The 25506-nt window shown below is 41.1% G+C and overlaps 1 protein-coding gene across 8 annotated transcripts in view; it reads right to left on the reverse strand.

Annotated features, from left to right (window-relative positions):
- Nucleotides 1-421: 421 nt before the first annotated feature.
- Nucleotides 422-25506, reverse strand: part of LOC138855244 (somatostatin receptor type 5-like) — a 332516-nt gene continuing 307431 nt past the window's right edge. For 7 of the 8 annotated variants that reach the window (XM_070103591.1, XM_070103592.1, XM_070103589.1 and 4 more), the window contains one exon: nucleotides 23146-25506. This exon is cut by the window's right edge and continues 5 nt beyond it. In XM_070103591.1, coding sequence (XP_069959692.1) covers nucleotides 23811-25109 — 1299 coding nt within the window. In that variant the 5' untranslated portion in view covers nucleotides 25110-25506 and the 3' untranslated portion in view covers nucleotides 23146-23810. Of the gene's footprint in view, nucleotides 1016-23145 lie in introns of those variants that run through there. The other variant, XR_011394436.1, reaches the window with a different exon arrangement.

Here is a 25506-nt window from a genome sequence, read left to right on the forward strand (position 1 = left end):
CGGGGTTAAAAATCCGAACGAAATCTTATCTTATCAGCAAAAGGCTGATACATTTCAATACCTTGTAAAATCACCAACTTCACAGATTCATGTTATCTTCTCAAGTCAACATCTTTATTAATATCACAGGTAATCTGACCACAGAACGGGTGGGGTCAAAACTCATTGCGGGTCGAAAACCTCCAGGCCATGGGTTCACACCCCACCAGTTCCCTGGTTTGTTTGCAATCATATTACAGTATTGTGAGTCACAGTTAATCTGCTTTAATAAAATAAGGGAAAGTGCTAAACCCCATAGGGGTCGTACAGCACATGGACAATGGTAGGCTCTCGTTCAGTCCAAGGAAAGGATATATCCACTTACTTGGATTAAGACCTCTAATCATTAAGACGCCTCGCTAGGTGCACAAATCTAGTTCAATACGAGGATGGAAATTTTATTACCACTGCATTCATGAGTAAGAACTAAACCCAGAGGGGTAGGTGTAGTGTTTTCTAACATCTCCAACCTCCTCCAGAATCAAACCCAGAGCTTGCAATTGTGAGTCAAATATGGTAACACTGAGCACGTTTCTTCTGTATTACTGTCAACACAAAAATTTAAATCATTATTTAGATATAAAGCATATATTATATGAATGATCAAGACATTTCTTAAATATTTTATTTGCAAAAATACATTTATTAACACAGATAATTTCAATCTATACACATGGGACTAAAAACATTGATCAACATTTACTAAATTACTGTGCTTGACACAATATCCCAACACGCCATGTCAGACCTAAACCTTTCACTTTTATCGAATTTTTTGTTTGATTGCTTTCCTGGTGTTCCTTGACGTGCTCTCAGCTCCTCTAGTCTGCTCAAACGTGTCCTCAGCTTCATAATTTGCATTAATCTTCCGTTACAGGTTTCTGCTTCTTCATCTTCTTGGGTTTGTAAGGGCAACTGACACCTTACGCGGTAGAGAACCCTGCTGTCCGGTGTACGTAAGAGACGTTACCTAAAACTGGGCGATGAAAGAAAAGAGAACGAGTTCCTTTGTAAATAAAAACAGACTAAAAGCTCCTAAATACACCTGGTGGGCTCCGCTCGCCAAGCCCCAACAGAGTGGGATGACCACACAGTTGAGTTTAGTTACCGGCTTCCCACCAAAACCGTTAAAGAATTATCCGCAGAACGGAAAAATGGAGCTAGTTAAAAGTGATTATTATTATTATAATCAAAAAGAAGCGCTAAGCCACAAGGGCTATAGTTAAAAGTGAGCCGATTGAAAGGTACCCTTCCAGTAACATGGCCGGTGGGTAAAGTAGACGAAAAAAACATCCTAGAGATAACGGAAGAATTGTCACTGATGCTCAGGCGAGAATGAGACGTCCACACTTGACTGACGCACAGGGTGGTGTCTCCTCACATTACTCTTCTTGTTGCTATAGACTATTTTTATTTACAGCAAACTAGCTTGATAAAAAATAATTTGTAGACAAAGTGTGTTCACAAACAATGCTACGTAATGTGCAGAACATATCCTGATAAAGCTATGTATGCAGCAGATTTTGATAAAGCTGTTTGTTATTTGCTAAAATTGGTGTTATTCAGGGCTATCAAAGCTAACGCTTTATTGAGCCCTACCACTGGGAGTCCAGGAAATATTACCCAAATGTTAGGAGGAATGAGAAAGGAAACAAAGTTTCCGCCGGCAAGAGAAATAGGAATATAAAATTTCTAACTTAGATTAGGTGGACCCCAGTCCTAAACACTGGCAGTGTCACTAAAGTTTTTTTGTGGTGCCCTGAATGGCTGTTTTATTGTGCACACTATGCTCATCCTGTGGGAGAGCCAGGCGTCTCACTTTCTGGGACCCGTAGCTCGGTTGGTAACGCTCTTAATTCACACGTTGAGGTCCGTGGTTACATTCCTGGTACGCGTGGAAACATTGGGCGTTTCATTAAGACACCTGCTGCCCCTGTTCACCTTCCAGTAAATTAGGCACCCAGGTGTTAACAGTGGTGTAGGTCACATCCCGAGGACAAAATTAACCTAAGTTGCCCGAAATGCTCTGCATAACAAGGGACTTTCTATATAGTATGTCACTGATGTCAGCTAGGTCTGTATAAATTGTATCATGTACCTGTAGAAATAGTTTATTATTATGTCTACACTCCACTACCCTGGCGCTGAAGTCCCGGTTTACTTCTCTTTGGCATTTTAAGGGCGACTTGCAGCTTACGTCGTATCGAGCCCTGCTACCCGATGTACAGGGGAGATATTTACCAAAGCTATACAATGAAAGGGAACAGAGATAAGATAAGATTTCGTTCTGATTTTTAACCCCGGAGGGTTAGCCACCCAGGATAACCCAAGAAAGTCAGTGCATCATTGAAGACTGTTAAAGGACCCCAATGGAAATAAGTCACTCTGACTTTTTTGGGTTATCCTAGGTTGTCTACACATATGCTGCTATGTATGATAATCAATGTAACTGTATTTGTGTATTCCTGAATAAACTTACTTATTTCCATTGGGGTCCTCAATCTTGTCCCCCAGGATGTGACCCACACCAGTTGACTAACACCCAGGTACCTATTTGCTGCTAGGTGAACAGGACAACAGATGTAAGGAAACTCATCGAAATACGATATTGTAAATAGGGACTTCAGTCAGGTCTTTCAGCGCTTATTTAATTTGTAATATAACGATAATCTGCCTCACTTTCCACTACCATGACTACACGAATTGTATCATGTTAAGAAACAACAGCATTGCAGGTCATAATGGTAGATACCAGCTTTTTATATCACTATGCCAACTTATCCTCCCCAAAAAAACTAATCATGCACAATCCTCAACTTCGATGACTTTCCAAAAATCGGTGTTCTGGAATACATACACATGTGGGGCAGCAGGCCTCCAGCAGCAATAGCCTGGTTGACTAGGCAAGCACCAGACGAGCTTGGCCCATGATCAGGCACCGAGAGTAGTAGTAGTAAGACTCGAAACTCATCAAAGAGGATATCCCCAAAAACCATCTACGCTGATAGCTCCCTTATTATTATTATTATTACTAACAGTCCCCGATGATGCACTGACTTCGGCTATCCTGGGAAGCTAACCCTCTGGGTTAATAAAACTCCGAAAAAAATCTTGTGCAAATTACACGAGCTTTTAAATCTCTGCACAAAATTCAATTTAAACCAGCAAATAATAGAGCCTACTAGACTGGAGAATACACTAGACCTCATCTTCACTAACAATGATGATCTGATAAGAAATGTCACCATATCAAAAACAATATACTCAGATCACAACATAATTGAGGTTCAGACATGTATGCGTGGAGCCCCAGACCGACATAATGAGACTAGTCACGAGGGAGCATTCACCAAATTCAACTTCAATAACAAAAACATAAAGTGGGACCAAGTAAACCAATTCCTAACCGATATAAGCTGGGAAGATATACTAAGCAACACAGACCACAACTTATGCCTAGAACAGATTAACTCGGTGGCACTCGATGTTTGCACAAGGCTTATTCCTCTAAGAAAAAGGAGGAGTAGATGTAAAATAGAAAGAGACAGGCGCTCCCTTTACAGGCGACGGAAAAGAATAACAGAGCGGCTAAAAGAGGTCAATATATCTGAAATGCGTAGGGAGACACTGGTCAGAGAAATAGCAAGCATCGAACTGAAGCTAAAAGAATCCTTTAGGAGTCAGGAATCGCGGGAAGAACTAAAAGCCATAAATGAAATCGAAAGAAACCCAAAGTATTTCTTCTCCTATGCCAAATCAAAATCGAGAACAACGTCCAGTATTGGGCCCCTACTTAAACAAGATGGGTCCTACACAGATGACAGCAAGGAAATGAGTGAGCTACTCAAGTCCCAGTATGACTCAGTTTTTAGCAAGCCGCTAACCAGACTGAGAGTCGAAGATCAAAATTATTTTTTTATGAGAGAGCCACAAAATTTGATTAACACAAGCCTATCCGATGTTATCCTGACGCCAAATGACTTCGAACAGGCGATAAATGACATGCCCATGCACTCTGCCCCAGGGCCAGACTCATGGAACTCTGTGTTCATCAAGAACTGCAAGAAGCCCCTATCACGAGCCTTTTCCATCCTATGGAAAGGGAGCATGGACACGGGGGTCGTCCCACAGTTACTAAAAACAACAGACATAGCCCCACTCCACAAAGGGGGCAGTAAAGCAACAGCAAAGAACTACAGACCAATAGCACTAACATCCCATATCATAAAAATCTTTGAAAGGGTCCTAAGAAGCAAGATCACCACCCATCTAGAAACCCATCAGTTACACAACCCAGGGCAACATGGGTTTAGAACAGGTCGCTCCTGTCTGTCTCAACTATTGGATCACTACGACAAGGTCCTAAATGCACTAGAAGACAAAAAGAATGCAGATGTAATATATACAGACTGCAAAAGCCTTCGACAAGTGTGACCATGGCGTAATAGCGCACAAAATGCGTGCTAAAGGAATAACAGGAAAAGTCGGTCGATGGATCTATAATTTCCTCACTAACAGAACACAGAGAGTAGTCGTCAACAGAGTAAAGTCCGAGGCAGCTACGGTGAAAAGCTCTGTTCCACAAGGCACAGTACTCGCTCCCATCTTGTTCCTCATCCTCATATCCGACATAGACAAGGATGTCAGCCACAGCACCGTGTCTTCCTTTGCAGATGACACCCGAATCTGCATGACAGTGTCTTCCATTGCAGACACTGCAAGGCTCCAGGTGGACATCAACCAAATCTTTCAGTGGGCTGCAGAAAACAATATGAAGTTCAACGATGAGAAATTTCAATTACTCAGATATGGTAAACACGAGGAAATTAAATCTTCATCAGAGTACAAAACAAATTCTGGCCACAAAATAGAGCGAAACACCAACGTCAAAGACCTGGGAGTGATCATGTCGGAGGATCTCACCTTCAAGGACCATAACATTGTATCAATCGCATCTGCTAGAAAAATGACAGGATGGATAATGAGAACCTTCAAAACTAGGGAGGCCAAGCCCATGATGACACTCTTCAGGTCACTTGTTCTATCTAGGCTGGAATATTGCTGCACACTAACAGCACCTTTCAAGGCAGGTGAAATTGCCGACCTAGAAAATGTACAGAGAACTTTCACGGCGCGCATAACGGAGATAAAACACCTCAATTACTGGGAGCGCTTGAGGTTCCTAAACCTGTATTCTCTGGAACGCAGGAGGGAGAGATACATGATTATATACACCTGGAAAATCCTAGAGGGACTAGTACCGAACTTGCACACGAAAATCACTCACTATGAAAGCAAAAGACTTGGCAGACGATGCACCATCCCCCCAATGAAAAGCAGGGGTGTCACTAGCACGTTAAGAGACCATACAATAAGTGTCAGGGGCCCGAGACTGTTCAACTGCCTCCCAGCACACATAAGGGGGATTACCAACAGACCCCTGGCAGTCTTCAAGCTGGCACTGGACAAGCACCTAAAGTCAGTTCCTGATCAGCCGGGCTGTGGCTCGTACGTTGGTTTGCGTGCAGCCAGCAGCAACAGCCTGGTTGATCAGGCTCTGATCCACCAGGAGGCCTGGTCACAGACCGGGCCGCGGGGGCGTTGACCCCCGGAACTCTCTCCAGGTAAACTCCAGGTAACCCAAAAATGTCAGGCAAAATGGAACTTTGGGAAAGAAGTCTTTTTAGCCTAATTGGGAACTTTGTTTCTTTTTCTGTCTGCAAATATTATTATAATAAAAAAGAAGCGCTAAGCCACAAGGGCTATACAGCGTGTCTGCAAATAGAACTAGTTTCCTTACATGGCCTAACTTCCTTTCCTGTACATCGGAAGGCAAGACTCGCTACGTCTTAAGTTGTCAGTGACCCTTAAACCCCCCAAGAAGAATTGACTTCAGCGTTGAGACTTAAGTACCGGTGTTGGAAGATGCAGACGAGCTTGCTCAGCGAGGAAGACACTTGGTTCTGCCAGTGTTTAGGCCTGGGGTCCACCTGATATAAAGAGAATTTAATGCTCACATTTCTCTTTCTGGAGGAAATTTTGTTGCCTTCCTCATTCCCGCATAGATTTGGGAAATATTTTTTCCTGGACTTACTATTTTTACTTTTTCCTAGGACTTACTATTATTATAAAAAAGAAGCGCTAAACCTATAAGGGTCATACAGCGTAGAACTTACTAAAGATTCAATCTTTGGTGGCCCTGAATAACCTAAACGACGTTTCTAATAATAATAATAATAATAATAATAATAATAATAATATCTTTATTTCTACAAGTACATGTACAAGGTATACAGGTCATAGCTGACATCACTGACACTACTATATAGAAAGCCGTTTGTTATGCTGATCATTTCGGGCAAATTAAGTCAATTTTGTCCCAGGATGCGACCCACAACAGTCCACTAACACCCAGGTAACCATTTTACTGATGGGTGAACATGGACAACCGGTGTAAGGAAACCGCCCAATGTTTCCACCCCTTTGCCGGGAATCGAACCAGCGTATGAAGCGAGAACTTTTGCGACCAGGCGTTGGTGGAGTGTAGACGTACTTACTGAAGGAGTAAAAAGTCTTTCGGAAGGAAATTTTGTTTCCTTTCTAATTTCAGCCCAAAGTTGGGTAGTATATGTTTCCTGGGAGTCAGGGCTCAATAAGGCGTAAGCTTTGGTAGACTTAGAAAGTTTTAGTTTCGGTTGGTATCTGCACGTTTAGTTGTGCTGCCTAAGCGGTTAGTTTACTGTGCACCCCATGGTCATCCTGTGAGCAACAGCCCCCCAAACAACAGACTTACAGTTGATCTGTATCAGACCCCACTGAGCATTGCTACATCACTAGAAATATTAGTTATTTCATGTTTTATTATTACTTCATATAATGTACACAATACAGTATGAAATATGCTAAAAAAATAAATCTTATTACCACTAATAACACTGGTCATAATTGGGTTACAATTTGCTCTATAAAACCGTTCATTCATCTAGTCGATGCAAAATGTGGATAAAACCTTAGACTTACAGAAATCATTAATAATGCCATATCCTGTAAGGTTTGCTTGGAGGTGTCTCAATTGTTGGATGTTTGGATACTAAGATATAATGCTTCAGTGAATGACCGACCCTGTCTACACACTTTGCATTTTGTTACTGATATCTCCATACACACCATAGTGCCAGAGATATTTATAGTCTACCTATAGTCTAGAAGTGACAACGATTTGAGATCTACTGACCGTGTTACTTTCTCCATATGTAGGCTTAACTTGATACATATCATTATAATGGATAATGGATCTGTTAATTTCTATCTGTATTCTAATTTCTTCAAGCTCCTTTCTAACAATGTTTTGTAAGCGTCTGTTTAAAAACCCATAATTATGCTCTACATTCTCTTCTTCAATGCTTGTTTAGCTCATTCATTAGGTTTATCATGCTCCTAGAGGCCTTTGTGAGACGGAATTCACAAAAGCTTAATTGTGAGCCCTTAATTTGTTTACCTGTGCCTAGCTTCATACACAAGCATGCTACATTATGGTCTCAGGCTACTTAGAGCAAGTAATGAGGAGAGTTAATTGCTTGAGAGCAACAAGTATGGTAAACAGCTCAGCTTGTATGGTGGAAACACAATTATGTATTATAATGTAGTTCAGGCCGCTTTACAGCACTTCCCGCCCTCCCACTGTCAAGGCATAATTTTTTCTCCCAGGATGCGACCTACAACAGTCGACTAACACCCAGGTACCTACTTGCTCTTAGGTGAACAGGGGCAGCAGGTGTAGGGAAACATGCCGAACGTTTCCACCTGTGTCAGGAATCGATCCACGGACACTCAGTATGTGAGCTGGGTGCGCTATCAACTGAACCACAGGACACCAAACATCTGTTATGTGTAAGACAATTGCAATCGACCAAAACTTGTACAATTGTACTTATGTGATACTGTACCTAAATAAGCTTACTAACTTACCTACACCCTCACCCGAGTTCAGGAAACGGTTTCTCACTAAAACCATGAAATAAACATCCGTAGAGCGGAAAATGGCGCTGATGAAAGGTGTCCCCTCCTTTAATGTGAATATTATTATAATCAAAAAGAAGCGCTAAGCCACAAGGGTTATACAGCGCTGCTTAATGTGAATAGTGAGCAGAACAAGATGAGGATATGTGTCCCAGAGAGAACGGGGAAAATTTGACGTCGATGCTCAGTTAAGAGCGAAACATCCACACATTAAGATTAGCACAGAAGTCCTATGGACGAGATGCGTTGTCATTGTTTGTGGATTACAGGACCACTACAGTTGCCGCCGTATCTAGACCAGTTTTTCCCGAGAGTCCGGGAGAAATATCTTGTTCAAATCTTGGCTCGAATTGAGCAGGAAACAGTTTCTCATTAACAGAAACGAGAACATGTTTCCAATTAATTCAGGTGACCCACTCACCTAAACCCGGACGGACCAGGATGCCCAGATACTCTTCCCCACCTGAGTCAATAACATCAAGCTTTCCATAGACTCAGGAGATAAATGGGATAAAATACCGACATGATCAAAAAAAGACAAATGAAGTATAATGCTGACCAAACTGACCAAATGTCCAGTAGAGGACTCTGTATAATGAAGAAAAACGTCTGGAGGATAGGGAAAGGAAGGGAGGAACTGATCACTGATGCTCAAGGAAAGGAAGACCTGATTAATGATGCTCAAGGAAGGGAGGAACTGATCACTGATGCTCAAGGAAAGGAAGACCTGATTAATGATGCTCAAGGAAGGGAGGAACTGATCACTGATGCTCAAGGAAAGGAAGACCTGATTAATGATGCTCAAGGAAGGGAAGAACTGATCACTGATGCTCAAGGAAGGAGTGGAGCAAGATGCCTACAATCTACGAAAGGCAGCTAAGAGTTCATCACAAACTTTAGGTCCACACTGCTAAATTGCTCACATAAAACCCCCTTGGGACACACTAAACATTCATGGCTCACACCCAGTGGCGCAGCCACAGGGAAGGGGAGGCTAAAGCCTATCAGAGGCAAATATTTTTTTTTAAATTAGAGGTTAACTGTCATTGTGTTGTATTGACCAGTGACCACATAAGCACGATAGTTTAAGATATATCACATACATTCTGAAAATCATATGTTTTTAAGACGATTTCTGTTATATTTCAGCATCTCAGTAAGTCCCAACCACCCTCAGATTGAAATTCTGGCTTGTGAATGAAATCTTGGCTCCGCTACTGCTCACACCAAACACCCGCGACACACACTTAACAACTGTGACTTTCATCCAATACCCGTGGCTAACATGCAATACCCCTGATACGAAGAACATCATTAATACACGCAGAACATCCCGGTACATACAAAATGCCCCTGATACACAATGAAAACCCCTAGTACATACAGAACACCCCGAAAACATACAGAATACCCACAGAGCACAGAGAACATCCCTGGTATGCACGAAACACACCTGGTGCGCACAAAACATATAACACTCCAGGTATACTCAAGATCTATGGTACTAACAGAACATCACTGACACGCACCCAACACACCCAGAGCACAGAGAACCCTCCCTGGTACACTAAGAATACAACTGGTTCATACAGAACACCTCTGGTACACACGCAACACCCCTGGTACAATCAAAACATCCCGGGTACAGGCAGAGCAACACCCTTGGTACATACATAATGCCTCTGGTAGACACAAACACCCTTAGTAAACACATAAAGCCTCTAGTACACACAGAACCCTGGTATGTGCCCATGGTACATACAGAACTTGTTATACAAAGAACATCGCTAGTACACAAGCTCTGTGGTACAAACACAACACCAGTGACACGCACCCAACACCCCTGGAACACACACATCGCCCCAGTATACGCAGAATATCCCTAGTATATACAGAACACCTCAGATACACACAGAGCATCTCTGGTACACACAGAACACCCTTGGTATACACAGAAGACCTCTGATACACAAAGACCTCTGATACAAAAAGAAGACCTCTGATACACACAGAACACCTGTGATACACACAGAACACCTGTGATACAGAACACCTGTGATACACACAGAACACCTCTGATACCCATAGAACACCTCTGATACAGAACACCTCTGATACACACAGAACACCTGTGATATACAAAGACAATTCCTAGTACATACGCAGCACCCCTAGTACACACAGAACACCCGTGTTACAAACAGAACACCCCTGGTACACACAGAACAGCCTTGGAATACAAAGAACATCCCTGGCATACAAGGAATACCTCGGGTACTCAAAGAACACCACTGGTACGTTCAGAACACCCCTAGTATATACAAAACACCCCATGTCCTTTCACTGTTAAGAGTTAGTTCAGTGGTGTGTTAATCAAGCTTGACACTTATAAACAGTTCCCGGGAGGCAAGACTAACTCATGTTGGTCTTTTACCATAACTAATGTACAGGAAGATGTCAAATGGTTCCAGTTATCTGAAATACATGCATAAGAAGACTGGAGTCGTGGGGTTCTAACTGTATAACTAGGTTGGTAAAAATGGTCTATACTGTTTTCTATGAGGAATTGTACTTCAGTAAGTGCCTATCCAGATTCATTTGCTATGAGACGATCTGCATGATTATAAAAATGTTCATTATACTCTTTATAATACGGCAAAAACGACTTAAAACTTCAGAAATATCTTTCTGAAGTTTCTTTCTGAATGTAGATATAATGGCTGTAGGCTTCACTTGCAAACATTATATCTACATTCATTGTATTTTGTAAGTGAATTAAAATTGCATTACATGGGTCGATAAATCGTGCCTCAGGCCTCTTTAAAAAACAATAGCTAGAATTTTGTATTATCAATTATATAGTCTTGCCCATGCCAGAGAAAACATAGGTGCAGATTCCACCAAGTCTCTTGAACTGTGCTAGCATTTTAAACTTCTTAATAAATGTGCTAGCATGTTAAATGTTTTAGCATATGCACTAGTCTGTTAAAACTACATCAGTGAATGACTCACGAAATCGTAATGACACGACTGCAAACAAACCATACCACGCGACGGTCTAGAGTTTTGAGACTGATCGCGAGTTCAACCCCCATCCGTGGTATGATTTGGTTTACATCAGCGAATTATTGTGTTGTCTCTACTACACGCAATGTACAGTTAGATAATTTTAATACCTTTGGTTAAATTTTACATCTTTGTCAGTGTCGCGAACTAGAGGCAAAAACTTACGTAAATAATATATATATATATATATATATATATATATATATATATATATATATATATATATATATATATATATATATAAGGGACAACCAGCCTTATTCAACTAAAAATATGTTGGTTCTCCCTTACCATAAAAACTTGGTTGATATGCCTTCTCTTCATAAGAATTTTAATATTAAAGATGTATTCGAAAATCTTGATACAGTAAAAAAAAAATTGATAAAGAATTCCCCCCAAAATGCTGATGGATGTGTCTATAAGATTCCTTGTAAAATTTGCGATAAAGTTTATTACGGTCAAACTGGTAAAAATCTCGAACTAAGATTAAAACAACATAAATATAGCATTAGAACTGGACAAGATTCCAATGCTTTATTTATTCATGTAAGAGATTTTAACCATCCAACAGATTTTCAAAAAGTTGAGAAAGTAGTATCAAGCAAGTCCATGGTCGACAGGAATATAATTGAATCTTGTTTCATAAAAAGCAGGTTTGACAATAATATGAATATTTCCTTTGGTTTATATAAATTAGATCCATTTATAATTAATATAATTTGGGAAGAATTTAATAATACACTGGACAAATAATAATTTTAAAATTTTCTTGGGTAGAATAGTTTGTTGGTGGGTTGTGCGTAGGACCTGTCCAGTTGGGTCGGCGCGCGTCAGGTGTTTAACTGTTGTGGGATCTGATAGTGAGGTGTTGGCCAGACCCCTTATATACCTTCCTTGGATAATTTACTTTCATAGTTCCTTGATAATGTGAGTAGTCACGAAAGCGCTTGGAATTTCTCTATTCTTTCACAGTGGTTGTTTTGCAAATTCTGAAATCACCTGTTTACTGTGATCTTATTGCATATATATATATATATATATATATATATATATATATATATATATATATATATATATATATATATAAATCCATTATTATATAAATAATAATAACAATAATAATAACAATTACTGTGTGATGCTGGTCAAGCAGATCCACTAATAACATAGAATCTCATTGCTTATTTACAGCTCAACCTGCCAGTAAATTTGGGTATATAAGGTTGTACATAAATATATGATTACAGTGCTACACTATCTCGGTAATTGTATATTTGTGTATATATATCTTGCGGAAACAGAGTAATGGAAGCAATACTTTTCACTGATTTTCTTCCAGTACATATTTCAACACTATACATCAAACATTTGATGATTTACCTAATACTATAACAATATAAGAATAATCCGTGAGTTTGATTTATGCAAAGAAATAGTCTCGTTAAAATGGTCACCTGTTTCTGTATATAAATGAGACCAGTACAATTATTTACCTACTTAGACCACCTGTGTGTGTATATATATATATATATATATATATATATATATATATATATATATATATATATATATATATATATATATATATATATAATCACACATAGAAGAATTGAACTATGTACAATAACTTACAGTCTTCACACGTAACTGGGAAAGTGAGAACAGCCATTAATTTTAAGGTCTTAGATTCGTAAATAATCTCTTGCTTAACAATATGTTAATCTGGAACTTCATAATGATTATTTCACTAGAGTACTACACATGCAACTTGGTCAGTTTAGAAATATTTCATTTGTATTCGTATATTAGGAGGAGTCTGAAAAAAATTAGATCTAAGGGACAAAGGAAAGTGTTAGATATTGACCCTTGAAGAGAAGAAAGTATAAGTTAGCATATATGTTGAACGTTGGCTACAGTGAAACAAGAAAATATATTCTATACGGATTATACATTTAGGTACTAATTACACTCAGAACTCAGTATACTGGGTTTACAGGTCTCTTGGGACGGGAGAATGTCGCAGGATCTAATCCCGGCTGGCCGTAGTTTGGTAAATGATTCAATACCACTTGTTTCGTGGTTTCATTAATATATATATACATACATATACATACATATATATATTATATATAATATATATATTATATATATATATATATATATATATATATATATATATAATATATATATATATATTATATATAATATATTATATATTATATATAATATATTATATATATATATATATATATATATATATATATATATATATATATATATATATATATATATATATATATATATAAATATATACATATATTACATAATGTACAACATACATACATACATACAACAAATTTTGTAGTATAAAGGCAGCCTCGTTAACGTTACTGTGGAAAAATGTAAAAATTGGTCACTTGTTAACTCTCTTTTATATCTCATGCTGCTTCTTATATTCCCAAATTCAAAAATGAATGCTCTCGCTCTCTCTCAAGATAACATCTCCGCTTGTTTATTGTTAATAGGTTATATATTTTGTTTAATTGGGGTAATTAGTGCTAATTTATAGTAACCAAAATATAATGAGTGAGTAATGATGAAGCAATGGCTGTGTGCACATACTGCTGTAGCGTCATCGTCTACATCAAGCTGATACATACTGCTGTAGTATCATTGTCTACATCATGCTGAAAAATGCCGTTGTAGTTTATTATTATTGTCAATTTAGGCAGTAAACCGTAAGGGATATACAACGCCGCTGGAGGGATGTGAGAAAGTAGATATGTGCGAAGGTTAAGAGTGAAAGAGGGGCGTAGAATGTGCGAAGTTCAGGCAAACTAACCTAAAAGGTGTAAGGAACGAGCCTGGGCTAAGATGTTGCAACGCCAGGTAATGTCATAAGCATTTTCGATATAAAAAAAAATATCTACTATAACCGACCGATTATTAGCAAAACATTGCGAACGAACGTATCCAAGTGGATTGAGGGGTCAATGGCAAAATAGCCTGAAGAAAACCAAAATGATGAAGGGAGAGAAAACTTCAGTTTTCCAAGTACCATATTAAACGTTTGTTAACCAAGCGTTCTAGCAACTTACAAATTGCACTGGTAAAAGCGAAACGTCTGTAGTGAGTGGTATTGCCTGAAGTACCTGGCTTAGGAAAAGGTAAGACAATGGCAGTTTTCCATTAAAGAGGAAGATCGCTTGGAACCAAACAAGACTGAAAAGATGTAAGAAGCACCAAGCGCTGTAGAATGACATGGATGTCATTGGGCCCAGCCACTGTCGTATAGGATGAGGATAATGTTGAGAGTTCTCGGAAGGCACGTTGCAAGAGAAGTAAAATTAGAGGAGTCGACTCCTTCTAAGGATAAGGAGGTGGGGAAGAGATGTAGCCCCTGGGATACACATGCTAGGTGGTGCCCGACTGCTATGGCAACGTCAATAGGGTCTGTAAGGCTGTCGCCACCAACCGGGAACAGGGTCTTGAGAGTAATTGCCAGTCAACATCCATACCTTTTTCCAGACTGCGTACAGACAAGTAGTGGTAGTGACAATGGACATGTAAGCTTGCCAACAAGCACGTTTTGCAGCCCAGATACAACAACGAAAAATCGCTCTGGCCTATTTAACAGCTGGGAAAAGGTCTATAGTTCTGTTGGAATGGTAACGCACAGAGCAAGCACTTCTATTTCGGAGGATTGCAATCGATGCCGCAGCAAGAAAGGTGGCGGTAAAAAAGTTGTAATAACCCGTCTGAAGAGGATGAAGCAGGAGGAAGTGGGAAATGATGGCTGTCATGAAGATTAGGTACTACACAACAGAATCAAGCGATACAGAAGAGCAGGAAAGGGGACGATGTAAGGATCTAAATGTGTGGGGATAACTCTTTAAGACATGAACAGGAATTAGTAGTAGTACTATCAAATTAAGCATTAAACCAGTAAAAATCACACAGCGCTGAGGGTAAGGATGTGTGAAAGTAGGAATACGTGAAGGTTAATTAAGAGTGAGCGAGAGGTAGAACTGTGTAAAGTAAGGGGTTAGTGAAGGAGTAAAACTGAAATCAAAGTTGGCGCAACAGGCTAGTCTAAGTTAAAAAATATAGATAAGTAGATTAGAGTTCCGACTAGTTGAGTGGTGAAGATCTCCCCCACTCTTCTTTGTACTGGACTGATGAAACCACTGTGTAGCGAAACGTTTCCTCAATAAAGATTTCCAAGCGTTGCACGTGTGTCTAATTTAAGTTTAAAAAGTCAGAGAAAGTCTGTGTCACAGATGGGACTTTCCGTGAGGTCAGGAATTACGTATTGGAGCTGTTTAGAAGTCAGAAAAAGATCTTACGTGCACTCTTAGAAAATAATTTGTTGTGGCTCAACGTGGACCAAGGTTGTTGCCAGCAGATGCGGGGTTCATCTCTCAGCTGCTTTCCCCTCCTTCCTAAGATGGGCTACAGTTCTAAGGGGCTTCAGGCGGCTATGACGAGCAAACGAGGTTATGTGAGGCTTCCAGGACACTGGGTGATCCAACAGTTCTCAGGGAGGTTATGTGAGGCTTCCAGGACACTGGGTGATCCAACAGTTCTCAGGGAGGTTATGTGAGGCTTCCATGACACTGGGTGATCCAACAGTTCTCAGGGAGGTTATGTGAGGCTTCCAGGACACTGGGTGATCCAACAGTTCTCATGGAGGTTATGTGAGGCTTCCAGGACACTGGGTGATCCAACAGTTCTCAGGGAGGTTATGTGAGGCTTCCAGGACACTGGATGATCCAACAGTTCTCAGGGAGGTTATGTGAGGCTTCCAGGACACTGGGTGATCCAACAGTTCTCAGGGAGGTTATGTAAGGCTTCCAGGACACTGGGTGATCCAACAGTTCTCAGGGAGGTTATGTGAGGCTTCCAGGACACTGGGTGATCCAACAATTCTCAGGGAGGTTATGCGAGGCTTCCAGGGCACTGGGTGATCCAACAGTTCTCAGGGAGGTTATGTGAGGCTTCCAGGACACTGGGTGATCCAACAGTTCTCAGGGAGGTTATGTGAGGCTTCCAGGACATTGGGTGATCCAACAGTTCTCAGGGAGGTTATGCGAGGCTTCCAGGACACTGGGTGATCCAACAGTTCTCAGGGAGGTTATGTGAGGCTTCCAGGACATTGGGTGATCCAACAGTTCTCAGGGAGGTTATGCGAGGCTTCCAGGACACTGGGTGATCCAACAGTTCTCAGGGAGGTTATGCGAGGCTTCCAGGACAATGGGTGATCCAACAGGAGACCGAAAACCTCGGAATTATGTTACTGCCATTGCGTATGATAGGTCTTTCGTTTAGCTTTTTCACCATCATGGCCCGGCATGATACTTAGTGGCTTTCTTTGTACTAATCAAATTATGAAATGTAAACACACATTGTAACCATTGTAAAGAAATAGTTTTGTTTGTTTGTAGTTAAGGCAATTGTGAGGATTGTCTGCAGGATGGATTATGTGTATGTAGTCTTCATGACTACGATATTCTTCAGCAAATCCAAGGGTGAGGGACTGATTACCTCGTATTTTGTATATACTTCTTCTGTCTTCCAATTATGTCCTTGAATTTGTATTGATAAAGCCACTGGATGGTGAAACAATAGATACCCAGATGTTGCACCTGTCTAATTCTTCATCGTGGATTATTATGTTCAGCGGTACCGTAGACGGGGGTATTCTGACGGACATCTATAATGTTTTGTACGATGGCCAAAGCGCCAGCAATGTTCGCATTGTTGAGGTGTTGGGAGCAATTCCCGCACTTGTAAGCGCTGTCCTGCTATGTAAATTAAGGCTGCAAGCTCCCGGCAAAGGTCAGCATGGCAATGTTCCTTGGATAACGTCTCCGACCTTAAGCAGGGTGGACACAGGTCTCCACTTAAGTGATAGGGAGATTCTGGAGCTCAATTTGCTCCTGAATGTATGGGCCACATTGCATAAAGCCTTGCTAGAACTATAGCGTATGGGACGAAGACAGTACCGCAGCTAGAATTGAGAAAGGAATGTTTCTGTATAGTGACAGGGGTTGTTGTCGATAGAGCTGATAGGGGAAAGGTTGTCAGCTTGTTAGGCATCCTTTACGTACGTATCCCACTCTTTAGAACATGAAAGGACACATTATGATCAACATGCCTTATGAGAGCTTTCTTAATGCCATGGTCAATGAAGTAATCAGTAGGTGGTGTTGGCTGCAGGGAAAAGAACTTTATTCGAGACTGTCTTTAAAATACATCTGTATGATACGCAACTACCAGTCACGGCAGTGTGCCTTTTTATTCTCTATCAGTATGATAAGGCAAGGGAACAGTTCTACTCAAAATGGGTCCATTATGTGTCGAGGTCGTTTGGACAATGACACTGTGTTGTTCCGGGGGCACAGAAGTATAATTAAAGACTCGGAATTAGGTGAGACTGAGCATACCTCCCTGTGCTCAGTCCCACATTATTCAATATTATAATTTGTAGATGAATGGTTTAGAGAACCGACATGTTGATAAATTAGACACATGTGCAACTCTTGGGTATCTTTATTGAGGAAACGTTTCGCCACACAGTGGCTTCATCAGTCCATACGTAGGAGAAACTTGAAGAACAGGAGGAGAATGAGGTAATCAGTCCCTCAACCTTGAGTCGATGTGTTCAGTCCATCAATCTTGAATAGAATGGACTGAGCACATCGACTCAAGGTTGAGGGACTGATTACCTCATTCTCCTCCTGTTCTTCAAGCTTCTCCTACGTATGGACTGATGAAGCCACTGTGTGGCGAAACGTTTCCTCAATAAAGATACCCAAGAGTTGCACATGTGTCTAATTTATCAATATTATAATTAATGCTTTACTGAATGCTATGCCTAGCCAGCCCAATTATTATATGATTAGCTTTGTTGATGATATAATGATTCACACCACCGGATTCTCCAAAACATCCTTAAATATGTAATAGCCTGGTGTCAGGACCTGGGGTTGATTATCTCTACTGGGAAAACAAAGATACTCAACAGGCATCCTCCTCGTCGACAGAGGCGTCGACTAGAATATGTAACCAGTTACAGGTATTTTGGCTTTGAGCGCCCATTACTTGGACCTGTTGTAACAAGACTTTGTCGCCAATAAAAAGAAAGGGTGGGAGCACTTCGAGTTGTGGCAGGATATCATCCCAGATATAGTGCTCTTGTGTTAGACTGGAAGATTGGAGGGCTGGAAAAACTGCAGAACGAAGGAACGAGGATAATCCTAGGATGCCTTCGTTCTGCCAAAATCATAAATATGCGGAAAGAATTTGATATCCCAAGCATCAGAGATCGTGTCACTGAAAGAAATGTCCTCATTGGTGTCAATAGGTTCAGGCTAACCCATCCAAACCCTTGCACAGAAGCCCTCCAAACTTTCCTCAGCGCTGGTGAACACTCCTCCAAATGGATCGTAAAAACTGGGACTGACCTCCGCATGAACCAAATACAAGATCAATGTCAAGTAAGGCAACAGCGGCACTTCCCCACTTCATGGGATATTACCCCATTCCAAACCACTATCCCTCCCTTTCCCCAAATAAAGTTTCTTAAATCCCAACCAAAGTTTCGCATTAAAGCCAAGCAGGATGCATTAAGCTGTATTGATGACTTAGTCATACAGCACTCACAAATTATGTTGATGGTTCTGTTCACCAATCCACTGGTGCAGCTAGTGGTGCTGCTGTTGTCTTACAGAGTGATGGCTCTCAAATACATTGGAGCACACATCAATAACTGGGCATCTACCTTTCAAACAGAAATGTTTGCCATACTCCTTGTACTCAAATGCATCCATGCATCTAAGGTTGACACTTTAATGGTAACCGATTTTCTATCATCCATAAATGCTCTCATCACCTAAGGTATAAACTGTGGTATGCTTGTGTCAGAAGCCAGACACAGGTATGGTAGGATTGTAGACAGTAGAGTCGAAGTGCACGTTCTGTGGATTCTATCTCATATTGGTCTTCAGATGCATGACAGAACTAATGAATTGGCTGAGTTACATGCATCCAAAGAAGGAGTTGATTACAATCTTCGGCTATCAGTTAGCACTTTGAGAACAGTAATACAAAATGAACTTCAACTGGACCTTATTGACCTTAGACTGAGGGAGACTGGCATCAGTCAGTTCATTTATCATCATTCTATCATGCAGGAGGAGCCACATGTCTATGGTGCATCCAACAAAATGTGCAGATTCTTGTATGTCACTGCAGCCCGTCTCCGGCTGGGATACAAGTATCTTTGGGAGGTTAATCACCACCACCAGATGCAGACCAAAAGAAATGTAAACTCTGCTTGATAGATTATTGTCACACCCTGAGTCACTATAGTATGCTGGAATGCGATAAAATTAATGACTTCAGAGACAACTCACTCACAAATGTTCAAGAAATGACAGAATATTTTATCCACAGTAATATAAGAATAATATAATATCTTTATTTCTATAAGTACATGTACAAGGTATACAGGCCTAGATGACATCAATGCCACCCACACCAGTCGACTAACACCCAGGTACCCATTTTACTGATGAGGAACATAGACAACCAGTGTAAGGAAACACGCGAATTTTTTCTATCCTTGGCGGGAATCGAACCCGGACACTCGCCGTGTGAAGCGAGAGCTTTAGGTACAAAGCCACGGGGCACCGTTCTGGAAAAGTACCCTGACTTTGCTCACTGCAAATAAAGCATTACCAGCGTGTGTGTGTGCGTGACGAAATTAATATCTGTATAAATAATTCAATATGATTGTGACCGGATATAAACATGTAAATAGTTTATTACCACTGTAACTTGTTCAGCTATCAAAACTTCTCGGTCCAGTCCCTAGACCCATTATGTACCTCTATAATCCTTTGACTACCGCCCACAGGATGGGTATGGGGTGCATAATAAAGAAGTTAAACTAACTAGCAATGATTCTGAGCCATTCTGTCCTATGACGAGCGAACGACCCGAATAATCAAGGCTGTATCGTGTTAGAATCCGGAAGCATGGTCAAAATAATGGGAAGGTAAGAGGAATAGGAAGGGTGAAGGTGGACGCCAGTACCGGTGTCAGGCAAAAAAGTGCCTCAAAACAATACGAGGATCCAAGGAGAGTTCGGGGGCATGCAAGGGTCGTCGATGGCGTAGGATGAAGATTATCCATACAGCGTTAGTAAAAACCTTCAGCTCTCAGTTCCCACACCCACCAAACCATCGGACTCAACAACTATCTAAAAGACACGACGCCGACGCCAGAGTTAATAGAGAACTATACACGAGTATCATCAGTGAGCTAAACCGCAGCCACAAGACTAAAGTGGTGCCCACTCACTGATGCTTGCTTGGTTCTAGCCGAAGAAATCGCCTTACCAGGCAGAGAAAAGCTAGATCAGCCGATTGATTAAGTGGGACTAGCACTACACCTCGCGTCACCTCTCTCGACTCTTACCAGAGAAGCGGGTTGTTTACCTGCAGACCACAGACTACTGGTCTGCCTAACTTCCAGGCAAGAGGAAATAAAGAATTTAGGGGTTGCCATGCACGGCAAACACACGGGGCAGTGTTCAGTTAGGCCATTACATGTCATGGTCCTCCTGAGACAGTCCAAGCCCACTCAGTATGGCCAAGACAGCGAAGACCGTAATCCCCCCACCACGAAAAGGACCTGCCATCAGGGGGAACTAGTACTAGTGATGTCATGTAACCAGTACTAGTGAAGTCCAGAAACTATTTCCAGTGGCGTTCTGTAACTAGTACATGTGATATCCTCTTATTAGTACTTGTGATGTCCTCTAACTAGTACTACTGATGTCCTGTAACTCGTACTAGTGTCCTGTAACTACTGAGTTCTAGTGATGTAACTAGTACTATTGAAGTCCCTATAACTAGTACTAGTGAAGCCCCTTTAAATAGCAATAATGATGACATGTAACTAGTACTAGTGATGCCCTGTAACTAGTACTGGTAATGTATTACAATTATTACAATCATAACTTGAGTGCTAAACCCACTAGGGTCATACAGCCTAGTAATGTATTGTAACTAGTACTAGTTCTAGTGATGTCCAGTAACTGGTAATAACTGTCCTCTAGTACTAGCGATGTGATTTAATTCTAGTTATGACCTGTAACTATTATTATTATTTTATTATTATTATTATTATTATTATTATTATTATTATTATATTATTATATTCTGAGGGAAGAAATAAAACTGATAGAGTTGCTTCTTATACTTTCTCAGTAACGAGCGGATGAAGTTTCTCAGTAACGAGCGGATTAAGTTTCTCAGTAACGAGCGGATGAAGTTTCTCAGTAACGAGCGGATGAAGTTTCTCAGTAACGAGCGGATGAAGTTTCTCAGTAACGAGCGGATGAAGTTTCTCAGTAACGAGCGGATGAAGTTTCTCAGTAACGAGCGGATGAAGTTTCTCAGTAACGAGCGGATGAAGAGTTTCTCAGTAACGAGCGGATGAAGAGTTTCTCAGTAACGAGCGGATGAAGAGTTTCTCAGTAACGAGAGGATGAAGTTTCTTAGTAACGAGCGGATGAAGTTTCTCAGTAACGAGCGGATGAAGTTTCTCAGTAACGAGCGGATGAACCGTTTCTCAGTAACGAGCGGATGAAGTTTCTCAGTAACGAGCGGATGAAGTTTCTCAGTAACGAGCGGATTAAGTTTCTCAGTAACGAGCGGATGAAGTTTCTCAGTAACGAGCGGATGAAGTTTCTCAGTAACGAGCGGATGAAGTTTCTCAGTAACGAGTGGATGAAGTTTCTCAGTAACGAGCGGATGAAGAGTTTCTCAGTAACGAGCGGATGAAGAGTTTCTCAGTAACGAGCGGATGAAGTTTCTCAGTAACGAGAGGATGAAGTTTCTTAGTAACGAGCGGATGAAGTTTCTCAGTAACGAGCGGATGAAGTTTCTCAGTAACGAGCGGATGAACCGTTTCTCAGTAACGAGCGGATGAAGTTTCTCAGTAACGAGCGGATGAAGTTTCTCAGTAACGAGCGGATGAACCGTTTCTCAGTAACGAGCAGATGAAGGGTTTCTCAGTAACGAGCGGATGAAGGGTTTCTCAGTAACGAGCGGATGAAGGGTTTCTCAGTAACGAGCGGATGAAGGGTTTCTCAATAACGAGCGGATGAAGGGTTTCTCAGTAACGAGCGGATGAAGGGTTTCTCAATAACGAGCGGATGAAGGGTTTCTCAATAACGAGCGGATGAAGGGTTTCTCCTCCACCACTATATATCCTGAGCTCAATCAATATTTGGGGATTAACCAAAGCATAATTGGGATGTATTTATTCATTGTAAACTAGTCCAAAGCGAATTAAAGACTAACACTGTGAATGGTAACTTGACAAGGACCTCCACTAATGGAAATTGTAGCCCACAACCACCATCTCTGTAACTCCTTTAAATATCTTTACACCATCATTTATCTCGATTAAAACTCAGACTGATAATCTTAAAAGTTTGTGATATAATGAAGTCGAGAGTTCCACATCGCAATCGTTATTCATATTATTATTCTTTGTAGAACGCTTGAACAACAAACATTTTGGTAAGTTTAATACATACTAGAACATAAATATATGTGAATGACTCGAGCGTACGTTTGTACTCCTTAAACACGCGGGTATATTGTGCACTACTGCATCAATACAATTTGAATTCAACAGCTGTAAGCAAGTGAGAGCTACCAGCTGATGATTGTCACTTAACAACTTGGCGTGTATTGCTGGTCGATAGATTCCTATGGTAAATTGGCCATGTGTTGCTGGTCGATGTCTGTACACAGAACATCCGACAAATTACCTGGAGGAGTAGCTTAGCAACTATGTGACTTCAAAAATGGGTAAGAAATGTAACCAACTGAGCAAGTGACGTAGTAACTAGGTAATATTACACAAAGATAAATAACGTCACTACGCAGATAAGTAACGCACAGATGGGATGACGCAACATCAAGGTTAATGACGCAATAATGAGGAAAGCAAGATTACATTGTCTTCACATGAAAATTAACATTGTAGTCCAATAAGGTAACTCAAATTCAAAGTCAGGAGAATCATGAGGAGAGGAGATTCACATTCAAGAACACAGATGACCTAACGTATAGCAAAGATTTTCCCTTCTCCATCATCCCCCCTCTCCCGTCATTCTCTCTATTACACGCGCACACACACACACACACACACACACACACACACCGAAAATGTGTATATGTCAAGAATACTGAGTGTTCCATCATCGTTGGCAACATTTCATCAAGGTACTTGATAACACTGCATCAAGGTACTTGATAACGTTTCAGAATGCTATAAAATATTTTTCCTCAATGTTTGATCAAATATTTTTAACTGGCAGAACTAAAAATGCCTTGTTATCAAAACATCATGGAACTTGGCAGTAATATCACCAATAAATCCCGCTCAAAACAAAGTAGAGTTTATCGCTTTAACACTGTTTTTATATTAGCATTTTGCGAGTTATCAGTAAAAATGATGCTTCTTACGGTGAACAACATAAAACGCAGCACCTTCCTGTTCATGCAGAAATAATACGAATGTCGGAATGAGCCTTGAAAAAATCACTTTTTTTTTCCACTTCGAGCAGTTGTAAATTGCTTTTATATTACGGCGTAGGAGGCCTACTGCAGAAGGTCAGGAAGTCTAGGCCCTGGAGACCGGCCATTTCTGACAGTGAGTTCGTCGCCCACGATGGTCATGCTGTTATTGGGTCTTGTGTTGGTGGAGGTGACTGCCGTGGAAGGCTCCTTGCTGAGGCCACACTGCGAGGTGGTACCCTCCGCAGACTCTCTGTCCCTCCTTGTGTTGCGAGATCTCGCTGAAGTACCTCGCTGGCGTAAAGGAAACATTGAATTCTCTGGTTTTAGGGCATTGTTGACTTCCATCCTGGCGGCGCAAGTGCACGCCTTCATGAAGCTCTTCTTGAAGTTGTCGCTGAGGAAGGCGTAAAGGATAGGGTTGAGTGCTGAGTTTATGTATGAGAGGCATGAAGAGACCATGAAGAGCACTACCATAAAGTTACTGTGCCCCTGTTTTGGTGTGCTGAGAATCAGTGTGAGCTGAAGAACCCAGTAGGGTAGCCAACAGATGACGTACACAGTGATCACTGTTAACACCAGTCGGGTCACCTTTTGTCGAGACTTCTTCTTTTCTTTAGATTTTGACTTGGGTCCTACTGTCTTTAACTTGTGAAGAACTAAGCTGTAGAAGATAAAGATAAGGGCGAGAGGAGCACCAAAAGCCAGAGCGAAGGAATAGCGAATGAAAGCTATCTCGCCACGCACGCCCTGACTCTCTGGCCAGAAGATGTTGCAGTTGTCGAGACCGTTGTCCTCGAGTGTGTTAGAATACATAAACACAGGTACAATCATGAGGGCAGAGAGAGTCCAAGCCGTCAGCGAGACCAACTTAGAGATCATGGGAGTTCGGAACCTAGGTGAGCTGATGGGGTGGCAGACGGCGATGTAGCGGTCTGCACTCATTATGGTCAGAAACAAAGAGCTAGTGAACTGGTTGAGCGAGGTTGTAATCATATACAACTTGCACATTACGGATCCAAAAGGCCAGTGACCCAGCATGGAAGTGGTCATCAGAAAGGGTATCCCAACGACAAAGAGCTCGTCGGCAATGGCAAGGTTGAGAATGTAGAGGTTAGTTACTGTCTGCATCTTAGAGAATCTAGTGACCACGTAGATGACAAGTGTGTTGCCACAAAGACCCACCAGGCACGTGATGGCGTAGAAAAGCTGCGTGATGACCACAGCAGCCGTACTCATCCGATTGTCGCCGCCCTCAAACAGTCCCAAGCTGCAGTTAGTTTCGTTGAGAAACTCTGACCCGTTGAAAGGGTCTACGAACAACAGGAAGGAGCAGTTCAATGGAACAGAGTCTTCAATCTCAATCAACGTTTCGTTCTCCATAGTTTGTGTTAAGCTATATTTGTTTGCTACACTTCAGTTACTGTTCTTGATTGCTACACAGTACAGTTACAGTTCTTGACTGCTACACAGTACAGTTACTGTTCTTGACTGCTACACAGTACAGTTACTGTTCTTGACTGCTACACAATATAGTTACCGTCCTACTGCGCAGTTACTATTTTTTTTTTTGCTACACAACACACTATTGTTTGTTATACAACACATTTACTGTTTGTTTACAAATACTGTTATTGTCAAACATCACAATTATATAAACAAATTCAGTATAGTGAGGAACCTGTTATGTCAGAAGAACAACTCTAAATCCAAAAGAACTTCAGGACTTTCTTAAAGTGAGAGGTGGGCTGCAGAGTTCACATGACGACGCCTCAAGACT

The sequence above is a fragment of the Cherax quadricarinatus genome, chromosome 86 (assembly GCF_038502225.1).
Source record: "Cherax quadricarinatus isolate ZL_2023a chromosome 86, ASM3850222v1, whole genome shotgun sequence".
NCBI classification, from domain to species: Eukaryota; Metazoa; Arthropoda; class Malacostraca; order Decapoda; family Parastacidae; genus Cherax; species Cherax quadricarinatus.